Source organism: Arachis hypogaea, chromosome 10 (assembly GCF_003086295.3).
Source record: "Arachis hypogaea cultivar Tifrunner chromosome 10, arahy.Tifrunner.gnm2.J5K5, whole genome shotgun sequence".
Taxonomy (NCBI): domain Eukaryota; kingdom Viridiplantae; phylum Streptophyta; class Magnoliopsida; order Fabales; family Fabaceae; genus Arachis; species Arachis hypogaea.
This window is the reverse complement of record NC_092045.1, coordinates 115,828,699-115,842,301: the sequence shown is the minus strand read 5'-3', so window position 1 is coordinate 115,842,301 and position 13,603 is coordinate 115,828,699. Positions and strand designations below refer to the sequence as shown.

Below are 13,603 nucleotides of genomic sequence, written 5' to 3'. Positions count from 1 at the left end.
TGGTGCTCATAGATTAGAATATTGGTACCATGTCTGAAATGAAAATAATAGCACTTTGTGATAATAATAATAATTAAATAGAAAGAGTTACTAATTGATGGTTACTACTTACTTTCTATTTACTTGTGTAATTATTCAATGAAAAAAGATACTCTAAAGTGACAATGCTAATAAAGTAGTAAAGTGATATTTTAATCATTTTTTAAATTTGTAATATTTATTATTTGTGAGTCTTACTATTTTAATATAAGAGTGATTAATTGTGTATTTTTTTTTCTAAAGTAACAGTATAACTTTGGAGGAACTGGATCCTTATTCAATTTTAAACAAATGTGGTTCTACCGGTTTTCAAGTCTTCCTTTTGCTTATTAGGTTCAAGACTGAAATTTTCATACTTGAATTAATTAGATAGCAATTTTTTTATTTTTATTTTTATTAGGTTCAAGATGTTAAATAGAACTTGATATTGGGCCATAGATTTCTAACTTTATTTGTACTAAACAAACCAAAGAATAAAAAGTTTAAAAAAACCATATAATAATCCTCTTATTGGGCCATAGCCCAACCAAGTCCAGTCCAGCAAGCCATTAGGGTTTAGAACAACACTTAAAAGGGAAAAGTGGAGCATGAAGTTATACTTCTCGAAGTTGAAGAAACCCTATTGTGAGAGAGTGAGAGAGACAGAGAGCGCGCGCTGCAGCAGCAACCATGGTGCACGTCTCGTTTTATCGCAATTGTGAGCTTCTCTTTTCTCTCTCTGATCCATTTCAATTAATCAAATTTTGTCTTGTTTTGTTCTCTAACAATGAATGAATGAAACTTAGATGGGAAGACGTTCAAGAAGCCTCGTCGTCCGTACGAGAAGGAGAGGCTGGACGCGGAGCTGAAGCTGGTGGGAGAGTACGGACTCCGATGCAAGAGGGAGTTGTGGAGGGTGCAGTACGCACTCAGCAGGATCCGCAACAACGCTAGAACTCTCCTTACTCTCGACGAGAAGAACCCTCGCCGGATCTTCGAAGGTGAGGCTCTCCTCCGAAGGATGTTCCGTTACGGCCTCCTCGACGAGACTCAGAACAAGCTCGATTACGTCCTCGCTCTCACCGTCGAGAACTTCCTCGAGCGCCGCCTCCAGACTCTCGTCTTCAAGTCCGGCATGGCCAAGTCCATCCACCACGCCAGGGTCCTCATCCGCCAGCGCCACATTAGGTCTTCCTTTCTTCCTTTTCACTTCTTTCCGAAATTTAGGGTTTTAAATTCCTAATTTTCTATCACTCACTGTTTGTTCGTTTGTACTTATTGTCAAATTAAGAATCTGATTCTCCAAACATTCAAATAGCTCAAAATTATAGTCTAATCTCTTCATAGGATTCTAGCTTGATAAAATTATTTTACGTCAGATTAACCTCTCAGTAGAATTGATCTTAGATATATAATTAGGATCATCATAATTATAGAGTGGTTTAGTCGAAGATGTTCAAAGAATTCACTGGAGATCTCACCAGAATACCTTATTAGCTTAAAAACCTTTTGAAAGTATTATTTAATAATATGATTGTAAAAGATCTGTTCAATTTAAATTAGGCATATAAGTTTATTTAATGCACTATAAACGGTAAATGTATTGCTGCAAAATTGAATCTGGAGCAATATATTTAGATGATAGGGAACATGTGATTGGGTAATTGGAGAGGAACTTGTTTGTGCCTTTGATGAATAGTTTTTAGAATCTTTGTATTTTTTCTGGTTGGCAGGGTTGGAAGGCAGGTGGTGAACATCCCATCATTCATGGTTAGGGTTGATTCCCAGAAACACATTGACTTCTCGCTCACAAGTCCGCTCGGTGGTGGCCGTCCTGGAAGAGTGAAGCGAAGGAACCAGAGGGCTGCTGCCAAGAAGGCTTCTGGTGGAGATGGTGACGAGGAAGATGAAGATTAAACTATATGGATATATCTCTTCTCCCTACTTAGAACTTTTTCAAGCATTTCATTTTCTGTTTCTCTCTAGACTTGTTAGTTTTCTGCCATGATTAACTCTTATAATTTTGCAATCTATGTTTTTGTTTGAGGAAAAGCTTTGCTAAGAAACGTTCGGACATTTTTTGTTTAAAATTGTTCTTATTAATACAAAGTTTTGCGCCAAATATCTCCTGTGTTCTTTGATTGTGGGCGTTTGCAAATAATAACAATCTCTTAAAAGTTAACAAAAGCAATTTTCTCAAAGATACAAATAGCTCAATTATGATTTGATCTCTTTGGTTTCTAGCCTTTTGATAAATTTTCTTACTTCAGATAAACCACTCATTATCTTTGAGGAATTCCTTCATGCCAGAAAGAGTCACGTATGATTTAGACATTTATATCAATATCAGTAACCTAGGAAGATGAGAATCTGGCCGGGGAGCATAAACGTATAAGCAGAAAGAACAATGAAGTTACAGTCACATCCATACGCACAATTACATGAAAACATTTTGCAACTCAACCTTTTATTGTAAAATAAAACTAGACTCGTACAAAAAAGAAAGGATACACAGCAACAAAGACTTGGACAATAAGAGAGGATAATGCACTTCCACTTTGGTAAAACAAAATCATATTTTATTTGCTGCATTGAAAATCATCTCCTTAGCAGTTTCAAAACATGAAAGGAGGTGGTGTTCATCTATGCATCCTTTATCCACTCCAAATCCAATGCGTAAGTTCCCCATGTAACTTAATATTGTCACCGTCAGGCTCTGCATAAGTTTTTTGAAACTATATCATTTTCCATGTTAGTATTTACAACACGTATTAAAAAAGATAACATTATATTTTAATACTAACTTCTTTGAAAACTCTACATATCATTTTTATCTTTCATAAATCTTTTATTTTATTTATCTATTTTTATTCAAGATGAAGAAGAGAGTAGAGAAGTGCACGCACAGTAGGTGGACCAATTGCTGTAAAATAAAATCCTTTGATGGGATGATTAGCAAAAGCCACTTGTTCCACAGGTCCAACCACATGTGAGATGATAGCACTTGAATTTGCCACTGTCTTGTACACATGTTTTGCTGCAGCCTGAAATTTATTCAATCACATTAAACAACTACAAATGTTGCTTATCATTCTCATGCCAATTATGGAGTGTAATTCTTCTATTATAAAATATGATAATATAGTGTAAGCCTATTAGAAAGAAAGAGTGTGAAGAAATGAGGAAAAGAAAGCATTGGAGAGTTTATTACTTATTTGTATATACAATATTTAAAAAATGTATAATTTCTATATGGAAATCAAAATTAATATTCAACTGCTGAAATTGAGCTACAACAAACCTCTGTGCCTTGAATTTTATCCAGCATCCCCAAAATGACACCGCTGAGAGGAAGGGCCAAAGAATATCTGAGCCCAATAATGATTTTGTGGGCCTCCAAAACAAAGTCAAGTGGGTTGGATGTATTGGCATCGCTTAATTTGGGTATTGGAAGGTGGAGGAAATGAAATCGATTCCCCCATGAGGATTCTGAATTACTTTGAAGCATCTCCTCCACTGATTTGTAAGCTCTAATTTTTCTTGCATTAAGCATCACTATTGCTGTTGTTTGTGTTTTTCTTGATTCATAACTCTTTGCTTCCATGTATAATCTTATTCCCAGGAAGATCATGCCCACTAGGGTATCATTTGTGGTCTGCATCATTAACAATATAAAGAGTTATATATATATATATTTGGAACATATAAGTGTTTGCAAATCACAATTTTTCTTCAGAGAAAAAAAAAAAAAAACACTTACCACTTTGAGCTTATTTTTGACCACTTTAAAGCTATCCAAAGAGAGAGTCACATTTGAGATACCAAAACCATGTTTGAATTCCTTATTCTCTGTCCTTATTGGTGATTGATCATCAACAATGAAATTTGAACCTCTTAATATATTCCATCCAAAATCAGATGCACTTTTAAACATTGAAAAGATGGATTGAGGTAATGTCTTAATAGATGATGTTGTTGCATGGCTTGAAGGAAAGGTTATGGGAATTGAAGGATCATCAACTCTTTTCACACATGAAAGCAATGAGCCCATTAGGGTGTAGCCATCTCCTAAGGAATGGTGTAACTTAACTACCGATGTACCCGCAGCATTGTTTTTTCTTGTTGGATACTTAATTAGATGCACTTCCCAAAGTGGTTTATCTTGTGCTAACTTTTCACCAGCAATTTTTGACATGTATTCATCAAATTCTTTATCATAGAATTTCACACCCTTCTTTGCAAATATTGGAATCTTGATATGTTCTTTTAGATTCACATCAACTTTTTTCCATTGCTTCTTTCCTTTTTTGTCTTCAATCTGAAAAATTTGTTACTCCATAAAAAATAGAGTAAATAATTCAATTTATCCTTAAAATTTATTCGTTCTCTAAATTAATTTTCGGAAGATTTTTTTAATTAAATTCATCTTTTAAAAATTTTAAATTAATCGCGTTAGTTCTTCTATCATTTTTTCACAATGCTAAAATTTGTTAATGTGACATGTTAAGTGATACTACTGCACACATATAAGAGTCTTAATTAACTATTAACCTGATAAGTTTATGAAATTAGATCAAATCAAAATTTAATTAAGGAAAAAACTTGAGGTATTGAAATTTTTCAATTTGGAATTTATTTGATATAATTTCATAAACTCATTATGTTAGCCGCCAATTAGGACTATTAGGTATGCATTGTGGTCTCACTTAATATCTCACATCAACAAACTTTGACGCTATTAGCAACGGAAGTGATGGAAGGACTAAAATGACTAATTTAAAATCTTTGAAAGACGAATTTAATTAAAAAAATCTTTTATGAATTATTAAAAAATGAATAATCTTTCAAAAACTAATTTAACCGTTTACTCATTAAAAATACTACCTCTGTACCACGAACAGAAAATTTAATTTTCACATATAACTGTTAAATTTAATTTTCATGCAACATTAATATAAAACTCAAAGTAACTTAATTCCATATGTTCTATTTAAAAATTTATATAAACATATAAATTTAATTAAATAATAATGTATCAAAATTAAAATTATAATTATTTATAAAAAAATCTAGACAATAGTAGTTTCAATGTTTTTAGAAATTAATAATTATCCAATTATGTTGTATTTAATTTAATAAAATTTAAATAAAAAAAGAGAAAAAAAACTATAATTATATTAAGAGTGCATAAAAAATCAACCACCCATATAAAATATAAATTATGAATAAATTAAATATCATATTTATTTTTATATAAAAATATATAATAATTAATTTAATAACTAAATTTAGTATACACATAATATTTTTGAGAAAAACTAGAATCAATAATTATTAAATCAAAAATATTATTTATACACTAAAATCAGCCACTAAAATCAGCCATCAATATATTTGTGTATAACTACATGTATGATTTAATTTATTTTCAATGTGTATTTATATTTGGAAACCACTTAAATAAATATATTAAAAATGTCTTTTTTTTAAAGACGTTTACATATGTCATGTTATTATTGGACATCTTTATTAAACCGGTTAATAATTTATTTTTTAATAAATCAGAATAAAATCGATTTATTTTAGCAACAATAATAAACCCAATTGTCTGTATTATAATTATTAGACCCGATTTAATCCGATCGAATTACACAATCTAAATCGAATATCTTTAATTTTTTTGATAAAAAGACAAATATATCCCTAACTTCTTGTTTTGCGAACATTTAAATCCCTAAAAATTTAAATATACAATTAAATTTCTAAAAAAAATTAGATTTATTGTTATTGTTATAAAAAATCAGTTTTATTCTAATTTGTAAAGAAATTAAAAAATAACCAATTTATTAATACGTCCAATAATAATGCGACACGTAAGCATCTTTACAAAAAGACGTTTTATGCGTCTTTATGAGAACATCCCTTTTATATTTAGTATATATATTTTATACTAATAACTGACTTTAATAACTGATTTTGATGTACACATAATATATCTCTTATTAAATATATAACGATAGAGCCGTCTTTCTAATAACAAGTGAAGAAATCTTATTTAATTTATGAACTAAAAATGAGGTTAGATTTTACCATGATAGAAGAGAAACGTTTGTTGAGGGGAACAAACACGTCTCCAAGCACTTGCATGATCTTTGATTCATCAATTGGAATCTCCAACTCAAAAACCACCATTATAAATACGTTCAAGGCAGAGGTGTTGAGGTAACTCGACATTGGACTCACCGCCATTGGAGCATCTTTCTCAAACTCACTCATTTTTTGTATTTTTTTAATATAAACTGTTTTGAAGATAAGGAAGACACAGACCTGCATTTATATAGACAAGGTTAGTTAGTTACTTTTCTCATCCAGGTAAAATGGTAAATACCTCAATTTCTTAATTTGTTTTTATTTTATCTCTAATATTTCAATAGTTACTGAATATTTTATTTTTTAATTTCACTCTTGCAAAAACTGTTAATTGTCATTATTATTGTTAAATTTTTGGAAAAGAGCATAATAAAAAGATAATATTATATGTAAAATTATTGTATTAAAATTGTTGTTACATGATATTAGCTAGAGTTACCCTATTTATATGAACATTACCAACTAATTTTATAAATATCTATCTATTACTTACTAACTATTACTAATTCAACTTCCAACTACTAACAACTCTAATAATATTTTAATAATTATCATTATTATCTAAATCCATTTTAGATAAATTTAGCGATTTTTTAAGTCTAAATTTTAATTTTTTTTAATTTGTTAAAACAAATATATTTAAAATAACAATAAATGTTATGAATTTTCAATGCTTCTAAATTTTAGTAACTCTGTTTTAATAAATTATTGAAATCATTTATAAATATATATTAAAAGTTTACCTATGAGTATAATTTATGGTATAGGTAATTGAAAAAGCTAAGATTTATTATTTATTATCCTGTTCCATTAGAATATTAGATCTAGTCATCTCGTCCATAAAAGAGAAAAGACAAAAACAAAAAAACAAACCATTAATTAACAATAGTACAGTCACCTATTTTTCTAACTTTGTTGTTTATTATGTATCACTTCTTGAATTTTTACTTCATTATTTTCACATAACTAGGTACGTTCCAGTTTTTCCAACAATATTGTTTCTCCTCTTTATAAAAACTATTCTTAGTCTAAATTCTTTAATTTGGGAGAACAAACTTATTTTAATTATTTAGTAAAAGTTATAAATTTTCAATTTTTCTAAATTTTAATATCTCTGTTTTAATAATTTTTTGAACTAATTCATCTATCTATATTTTTCTCTATTTTAAAGTTCTACTATAGTATAATTTAAGAAAGGTAAGATTTATTACCTTGCCCACTAGATCTAGTCCATAAAAGAGAAAAAACAAAAACAGCACCAAAAAACCAATAACTAACTTTGTTGTTATTTAACATCAGTACAACTACCTCATTTATCTAACTTTGTTGGTTATTGTATATCACTCCTTAGTTGTTAGTTGTTAGTTCATTCCAGTATGTTCTAAGTGTCAGCTTTATGTAGAGTTGTTAAAATGGACCAAATATATCGAGTGAGTCTGTTTATTCATTTAAATTGACAAAATTTATTTTTAAAATTAAGTTTGTTTAAATTTCAAGTTAAATAGACTGAATCTCCATAAATAAAAAAATTCACGGGTTAAACGAGCTAGTTCGCGTATTAAATGAGAGGTGTGTTTATTTTTTACAAAATTATAGGGACCAAGAGTAATTAAACCATAAAATTACAAATTTAATTTATTGTACAATTTCGAATATATTTGACAAACGCGTTAAAAGGGAAGAAGCAGTTTAAGGTTCTTGAAAACTTCAACTTTTGGTTTGACATTTTTTTTCATAAACGCAGAAGTGATTTTGTTACCAAAATCATGTTTATAAGAAGCAACAATTTCTAACTTCTGCATTTTCTTAACGGGCTGTTAGTCATAAATACTAAACATTTATTTATCTTTTACCAATCTTATTCTTTATGTATGTTATTGTATTATTTATAAAATTCTTGTTATTTGTATTTACATAAGCCTATGAGCTCAATTTTTTATTATTTATTATTATTTTTTTATTAACAGTTTGTTTGACATTTTATACTTTTATAATTATGATTTTTATGTATTGTGTTTGTTATTATCTTTTTATAATATGATTTATTGATCCTATTAGGTAAAGTAAATTAAACAAAAAATTAAACCTAAATAATAATAATAGTAAAAAATTATAGCATATTAAGAAAGAGTACTAAAAATATACTATATAAAAAATATTATAAAAAAATTTTAAATTTATTTCAATCACTATAAAGTAAATTTTAATTTTTTATTATTTTTAGTACTCTCTTTTATAATTGTAATTCTTGTATATTATGTTTTAGTGAAATTTTTTTATAATATAGATTATAATTCTATTAAAAAAGATATATTAAATAAAAAATTAATCATAGATAATAATAAAATCATAAACGTTAAATATCAATAATATTAAAAATAAGATTATTAAGAGTAATAGAATGAAAGTACAATGTAAAAAAACTACTAAATTAACATTCTCAAATCAATACTTAAAAAATGTAACATATTTGATTATATATATATATATATATATATATATATATATATATATATATATATTTAAAAATATATTTTGTCTATTTTTATATGTTATTTTTATTTTAGTAAATAAATATTAATTTTATTATAAAATTAATTAATCAGATCTATTTAAATATCCAAATTAAAATGATAGGATCATATAAACAATTATTTAAGTTGATGTCTATTTTAATAATTTTCTATCTAGAGATGATTTTGAATAATATAAGTCAAATAACATTTATTTTATTATAATCTATTTTGTTATAAAAATTGTCAAATATAAATTACTTTAACACAAACTTACTTTTTATCAAAATTAAATTTGCAAAATCACTTTTATGCAAATTCTCATTGGTAAACTGTAATTTAAACACACAGAAAGTAGTGTGAAATGAATTTCACTTTTTCATTCTCTCGTCGAAAAATAAATCGTAAATAAAACAATTATAATTTAAGAACGGGGAATTAACTAAACTTATTCTATATTAGATCACAAAAATTCTTTCAGAAAAGAAAACAAGAAAAATAAAAAATAAAAACCTTGAAAGTAAAAGTCGCTTCAGTTCAGTTCCCACTTCCCACATATATGCCAACCTTTCAGGTATTATAATGGTCATTCTCACACAATTGATGCAAGTGTCTCATGAAAATTTTAATTAGCCAAGTCAAAAAGCACTCCAAAATTTTATTTTTATTTTATTTTATTTCTAAGTCAATGTTCTTACTTGATTCAAACCAATTATCCTCCTTTTTCAAATATGAAAGTCAATTATGCGAAAATAACCTAACATAACTAAGATTCTCTCTTTTTTTTAATTGTTCATAATGTTTTTTAATTTAATAAATTAAAAATTAATTTATTGTAAATTTAAATTTTATTTAAAAATTTACCTCTTAAGTTGAATATTGCCGGCCCAAATTTTGCTTTAAAAAATCTATCACTATCATTGAATGAGAATGTGAACACATTACTCATTAGGGTAAGCTAAAAACCAATTATACCTAATGCACAATTTCGGTAAAGTACCATAACATCATATGTATGTTTCAATTTTTAGTAAATTAAATATGGAATATCATCACATGTCATAGTCTACAATACTAAAATTGGTAAAATACCATAATATCATCTGATTGTGCCACCCTCTCTCCCATCTCTTAATTATTTCAACCAACTAAAATACAAATTTATTTTGACTTTTCCTAAATCCTAACACTTTTTAATAAAAACAAAAGAAAATTTTGACTAAAGCCACAAATACTTCTTTTTTCTTAAGTTAAAAAATTATGGTTAAGGTATAAGTTTATTATTAATTTTCGAAATTATTAAGTCTATAGTTTGTTTTATTTTTAAGATTTGTTAAAAGATTTAATTTAATTCTGATTTACTTAGTAGTATTTTTAAGAATTTTAAATTTAAATTAAATATGATCTAATATAATGAGATTAAATTTAATTTTAAATTAGTTATCATATCTTTAAAATTTTAATATTTAGATCAAATATAATTTAATCCAATAAGATCAAATATGATTTAAATTAGTTATTTTATCTTTAGAAGAGTTAAATTAAATTATCTTATCTTATCTTTAGAAGAGTTAAATTAAGTTATCTTATCTTTTATTTAATTTTTTATGAGCCTATTTAAACACGTTTAGTTCATTTGTTTTATGCACATTTTCTTAGTGTGAAAAAGTGAGGTGAGTGATTTGCTTTCACTTGTTGCATAAAGAAGACTGGAGTATTCAACACTAGGATAATTCTGTGTGCTAATCTCTTTCAATTTTCATTCCTTTGATTTATGTTGGCAAAGACAAGTTCTTTAAAGGTATAATCTTTTTGTGTCATTCTTTTTCTTATTTCCTTTCCAACCCTTTCATTAAAACTAATGCTTTAAATTTATTAAACCTCCTAAACTTTCAATAACTTCTTTATCATATCTCCTATAAAATCTCATACACTTGGAATAAAATTGTTTCTAATACAAAAAACTTACATCTTAAATTGAAAAATAAAAAGTTTCCTCCAAAATTCATAAATATTAAACACACTATCATGATTTCATTCCTCAATTCCACTACCAAATATATTGTTGTCACCTCTTCTTCTCTGCTTCTTATATCTATATACAAAAAACTTAAATTTAATCCCAGCTATTAATACAGGTGTTGAATTCATTGAAGATGTTGCTATTTCTTGTTCGTTGGTGGATTTGTGTGTTTGTGGTGTTAAATTCAGGAGCTGTTAATGGTCAGTATTATCGAACTGTTGGAGACAAAATCCTTCCATATAACAAAATTATTGTGGATTCTTTGGGACATGGCAACTTCTTTACAATTCAATCTGCCATTGATTCAGTCCCTTCCAACAATAAATATTGGATTTTAATCAATGTGAAGGCTGGTATTTACAGGTAATAAATTCAATACTCAACTCTAAATGTACTTTGGATGCAATTTCCGGCTTTCCATATATGAACATTTATTGCCTTCATTCAGCAGGTTGCAAAATAAGAAAAGTGTCTCATTTTTAATTTATGCTTTCATATTGCCTTGTCTCATTTTTAGTAATTGAATTTAAGTATTTTGTTGGACTAAATTTGTGGACTGTAAGACTTTTTTGTTGTTGTCATGGGCTAAGGTAAAAAAATTGTTTAATACATAATACATATTACAATTAAACACTTCCATTTGAGACGATAATTAGTTGACACATAGGCGGCAGAAAAAGGCATACCTTTGTGAAGAATAGATGTTGTAGCTTGCCTTGCATCTTCGAAAAACTGTCCAACAGAATGGTCTGATAAATAATAATTAGAAAAAATATGAGATGAACTAATATGCAGTGATGATAATCATAATGAAATTTACTACTTAATTCACTATTTACTATTATTTTGAGTTGTGGCATGTAACTCTTTTATTTAATTTGACTTAAAAAATTTGGTGTTACAGGGAAAAAGTGACAATTCCAATTGATAAACCATACATAATATTGAAGGGAAGTGGAAAGATGAAAACGTGGGTTGAATGGGATGACCATAATACAACTGCTCAGAGCCCCACCTTCCAATCCAATGCTGATAATATCGTCGTCAAATCCATCTCTTTTAGGGTAACTAACCATAATTAATTAATCAATTAATCAATTAATTATTATATCATTTTTTGCCTGTTTTAATTAATTCATCTATTTTTTTAACAGAATACATACAACAATCCCATAAATACGAACCCTAGGGTTCCTGCAGTAGCTGCAATGATAAGCGGAGATAAATCTTATTTTTATAGAGTTGGATTTTTTGGTTTGCAAGATACTTTGTGGGATAATTATGGAAAACATTATTATAAACTTTGTACTATTCAAGGGGCGGTTGATTTTATCTTCGGTGCTGGCCAGTCATTATTTGAGGTAATTGAATTTCATTAAAATATAAAAGGTGCATGCTATCGTATTTATTATTATCATTAAAATAACATTTTTTAGTAGGAAGAGTATCTTTAATACTTAATTTTAGTTTAATTTTATTTTAAGTCTTATGAATGCTACATAAATATTTGTAGAATTATATATCATAAAAATTAATTTGATATATATATGAATCTAATTTTAATAATATTTTTTAAATAATGTTAAAATTGTTTAACAACAGTAACATAAAAATGGATTGAATGAGATTTGATGATTAATTAAATGTATTATTGTGTTGGTAATGGCAGAGATGTGGCATAAATGTGATTGGAAGGGCATTAGAAGAAGGTTTTATAGGATATATAACAGCACAAGGAAGAGAAAATCCAAAAGATTCAAATGGATTTGTATTTAAAAATTGTAATGTCTTTGGAGATGGTTCTACTTTTTTGGGAAGACCTTGGAGACCTTACGCCAGCGTTCTTTTCTACAATACAAGTATGGCCAACATTATTCAACCCGCTGGTTGGGATCCATGGGATTCCTCTCAATATGAGTAAGACTCTATTACTATACTAATCATCTTATTAACAACATTATTAATTCATGTTAAATACAAAGCAAAAATATTAATGTGACTTAGTTCATAATATTTTAAGAATTATAGTTATGTATTAAATATTATGTAAATACATGATTTTGATTGGACCATCATATAAAATATATATTTTTTTTGTAGGGATAATATTATGTTTGCAGAGTATAACAATTTTGGACCAGGTTCTGATACCTCCAATCGAGTAAATTGGATTACAAAATTGGATTTAGAGACGGTTAATACGATGACAAATATAACTTTCATAGACTCTGAAGGATGGATTCAGAAGAGCCAACGATTTAAAAAAAAACATTATCAATAGTTTTAACATCAGTTTAGATAGAATATAACTCTTTATTATTTTATTCTTTAATTAGATTATAAAAAAATTAAAATTAAAAATACTTTGTTATTGAAAATTATATTTTTTATCTTTATTTTTTTATATTTTTTATCTTTATATTTTAATTATTAAATATATCATTATATAGAGCCGTCGTTCTAATAACAATGCCCTTGTTAATAAATGCACTTAAATAAAACTTAAATATATCATAGATAATTGTTTAATTTAATTTTCAATTTACATGCAACAAATCATATATTATCACGTTAACAAAAGTAATTAAATTTTAAATTTTTTATTTTAAATTTTTTACACCATATATAAAATATATATTAAGTATGATAAACTTCACTGCATTAGAATCTGTTAGGCATTATAATTCTATGTTATATGTAAGAAAAACTAATTAAGTATATTACACAAAGTGTGTTGAGTAAAAGAAGCTCTAAATTGATACATATTCTATAATTCTAAGGAAGGAAAAATTATACAGAGGGTATCATATAATAGAATATATGTTACTGCATGGGTATTACAAACTTACAAAACAGGGTGAAAATAAAATTGAATCAAGTTATATATCTTGCTTGCGTG

General features: G+C 27.1%; 3 protein-coding genes across 4 annotated transcripts; 2 read left to right on the top strand and 1 right to left on the bottom strand.

Moving 5' to 3' along the window:
- Window positions 1–606: 606 nt before the first annotated feature.
- On the top strand, window positions 607–2,140 carry LOC112717034 (small ribosomal subunit protein uS4y). The gene is made up of 3 exons (XM_025769127.3): window positions 607–736; window positions 825–1,206; window positions 1,752–2,140. Exons 1-3 carry the CDS (start codon window positions 709–711, stop codon window positions 1,933–1,935), a joined length of 594 nt encoding a protein of 197 aa, XP_025624912.1. The 5' UTR covers window positions 607–708; the 3' UTR covers window positions 1,936–2,140.
- Window positions 2,141–2,322: 182 nt separating this feature from the next.
- Window positions 2,323–6,318, bottom strand: LOC112717032 (wax ester synthase/diacylglycerol acyltransferase 4). 2 transcript variants are annotated; one of them, XM_072205748.1, is made up of 5 exons: window positions 6,109–6,318; window positions 3,779–4,336; window positions 3,320–3,673; window positions 2,925–3,062; window positions 2,323–2,753 (listed from the first exon to the last, which is right to left on the bottom strand). In XM_072205748.1, the coding sequence occupies exons 1-5, from the start codon at window positions 6,292–6,294 to the stop codon at window positions 2,673–2,675; spliced, it is 1,317 nt and encodes a 438-aa protein (XP_072061849.1). In that variant the 5' UTR covers window positions 6,295–6,318; the 3' UTR covers window positions 2,323–2,672. The 2 variants fall into 2 exon arrangements, with proteins under 2 accessions (XP_072061849.1, XP_025624911.1); XM_025769126.3 differs by having other exon boundaries at window positions 2,323–2,734.
- A 4,025-nt stretch (window positions 6,319–10,343) lies between these two features.
- LOC112718055 (probable pectinesterase 29) lies at window positions 10,344–12,991 on the top strand. The gene is made up of 6 exons (XM_025769962.2): window positions 10,344–10,482; window positions 10,820–11,067; window positions 11,609–11,768; window positions 11,859–12,065; window positions 12,374–12,621; window positions 12,805–12,991. The coding sequence occupies exons 1-6, from the start codon at window positions 10,456–10,458 to the stop codon at window positions 12,983–12,985; spliced, it is 1,071 nt and encodes a 356-aa protein (XP_025625747.2). The 5' UTR covers window positions 10,344–10,455; the 3' UTR covers window positions 12,986–12,991.
- Window positions 12,992–13,603: the final 612 nt, after the last annotated feature.

What these genes read in the sequence shown, in the direction of transcription:
- LOC112717032 (XM_025769126.3), bottom strand. Translation starts at nt 6,294, where the DNA reads ATGAGTGAGTTTGAGAAAGATGCTCCAATGGCGGTGAGTCCAATGTCG. An exon ending in AACGTTTCTCTTCTATCATG is followed by an intron (nt 4,337 to 6,108) that starts GTAAAATCTAAC and finishes CAAATTTTTCAG; the next exon opens with ATTGAAGACAAAAAAGGAAA. An exon ending in CAGCAATTGGTCCACCTACT is followed by an intron (nt 2,735 to 2,924) that starts GTGCGTGCACTT and finishes AAACTTATGCAG; the next exon opens with AGCCTGACGGTGACAATATT.
- LOC112718055 (XM_025769962.2), top strand. Translation starts at nt 10,456, where the DNA reads ATGTTGGCAAAGACAAGTTCTTTAAAG. An exon ending in CAAAGACAAGTTCTTTAAAG is followed by an intron (nt 10,483 to 10,819) that starts GTATAATCTTTT and finishes CTATTAATACAG; the next exon opens with GTGTTGAATTCATTGAAGAT. An exon ending in GTGAAGGCTGGTATTTACAG is followed by an intron (nt 11,068 to 11,608) that starts GTAATAAATTCA and finishes TTGGTGTTACAG; the next exon opens with GGAAAAAGTGACAATTCCAA.
- LOC112717034 (XM_025769127.3), top strand. Translation starts at nt 709, where the DNA reads ATGGTGCACGTCTCGTTTTATCGCAATT. An exon ending in CGTCTCGTTTTATCGCAATT is followed by an intron (nt 737 to 824) that starts GTGAGCTTCTCT and finishes AATGAAACTTAG; the next exon opens with ATGGGAAGACGTTCAAGAAG. An exon ending in ATCCGCCAGCGCCACATTAG is followed by an intron (nt 1,207 to 1,751) that starts GTCTTCCTTTCT and finishes TCTGGTTGGCAG; the next exon opens with GGTTGGAAGGCAGGTGGTGA.